Here is a 981-nt window from a genome sequence, read left to right on the forward strand (position 1 = left end):
ATGCAGTCAAGAAATGTGCGTCTATGGGAAAGAGACCAATTGGAAGTTACAGGAACAAATTCTACTGTGATGACAGAATTTGTTCTCTTGGGCTTTTCTGATCTACCCCAACTGCAAGGGTTTCTATTTGGAATATTTTTCGTCATCTATATGATTATTGTGTTAGGGAATGGAATCATTATTGTGGTAACCAGAGTGGATCCCGCTCTTCAGACACCCATGTATTTCTTTATCAGCAATTTCTCTTTCCTAGAGATCTGCTATGTGTCCATCACCCTTCCCAGAATGCTCATGGACCTTTGGACCCAGAAAGGAACTATTTCTTTGTATGCCTGTGCGACACAAATGTGTTTCTTCTTGATTCTGGGAGCCACAGAGTGCTTCCTGCTAGCTGTGATGGCCTATGACCGCTATGTGGCCATCTGCCACCCTCTCCACTACCCTCTCATCATGAACCGCAAAGCTTACACTCAGTTGGTTGCTGCCGCCTGGCTCAGTGGAATGCCAGTGCAAGTCGGACAAACGATCCAGATTTTCTCTCTGCCCTTCTGTGACTCTCATCAAATCGATCACTTTTTCTGTGACATTCCTCCCATGCTCAAACTGGCCTGTGGGGACGTGTTCGTGAACGAGCTGGTGGTCTTTGTATTTGCAGTGCTGATCGTCACCGTTCCCTTTATGTGCATTTTAGTGTCCTATGTGAGAATTATCTCAACCATTTTGAAGCTGCCATCCAACAGCGGAAGGTCCAAAGCCTTTTCCACTTGCTCTTCTCACCTTATCGTCGTGTTTTTATTCTATGGATCTGCCAGTGTCACCTACCTGAAACCGAAATCCACTCAGTATGAGGGGACGGACAAACTGCTTTCTCTGTTCTATACAATTTTGACACCCATGTTCAATCCCATGATATACAGTCTACGTAACAAAGATGTGAGGGAGGCCCTGAGAAAGTTCTGGCCCAAATTGGCAGCCTGGTGA

The 981-nt window shown here is 45.6% G+C and overlaps 1 protein-coding gene across 1 annotated transcript; it reads left to right on the plus strand.

Annotated features, from left to right (window-relative positions):
• LOC105995373 (olfactory receptor 10AG1-like) lies at positions 1-981 on the plus strand. Its single transcript, XM_013029075.1, has one exon. The coding sequence runs from the start codon at positions 1-3 to the stop codon at positions 979-981; it is 981 nt and encodes a 326-aa protein (XP_012884529.1).

The sequence above is a fragment of the Dipodomys ordii genome, unplaced genomic scaffold, assembly GCF_000151885.1.
Source record: "Dipodomys ordii isolate 6190 unplaced genomic scaffold, Dord_2.0 Scaffold117, whole genome shotgun sequence".
Taxonomy (NCBI): domain Eukaryota; kingdom Metazoa; phylum Chordata; class Mammalia; order Rodentia; family Heteromyidae; genus Dipodomys; species Dipodomys ordii.

Bases quoted from the DNA above. Each gene is read 5' to 3' on its own strand.
- LOC105995373 (XM_013029075.1), top strand. From the start codon at position 1: ATGCAGTCAAGAAATGTGCGTCTATGGGAAAGAGACCAATTGGAAGTT.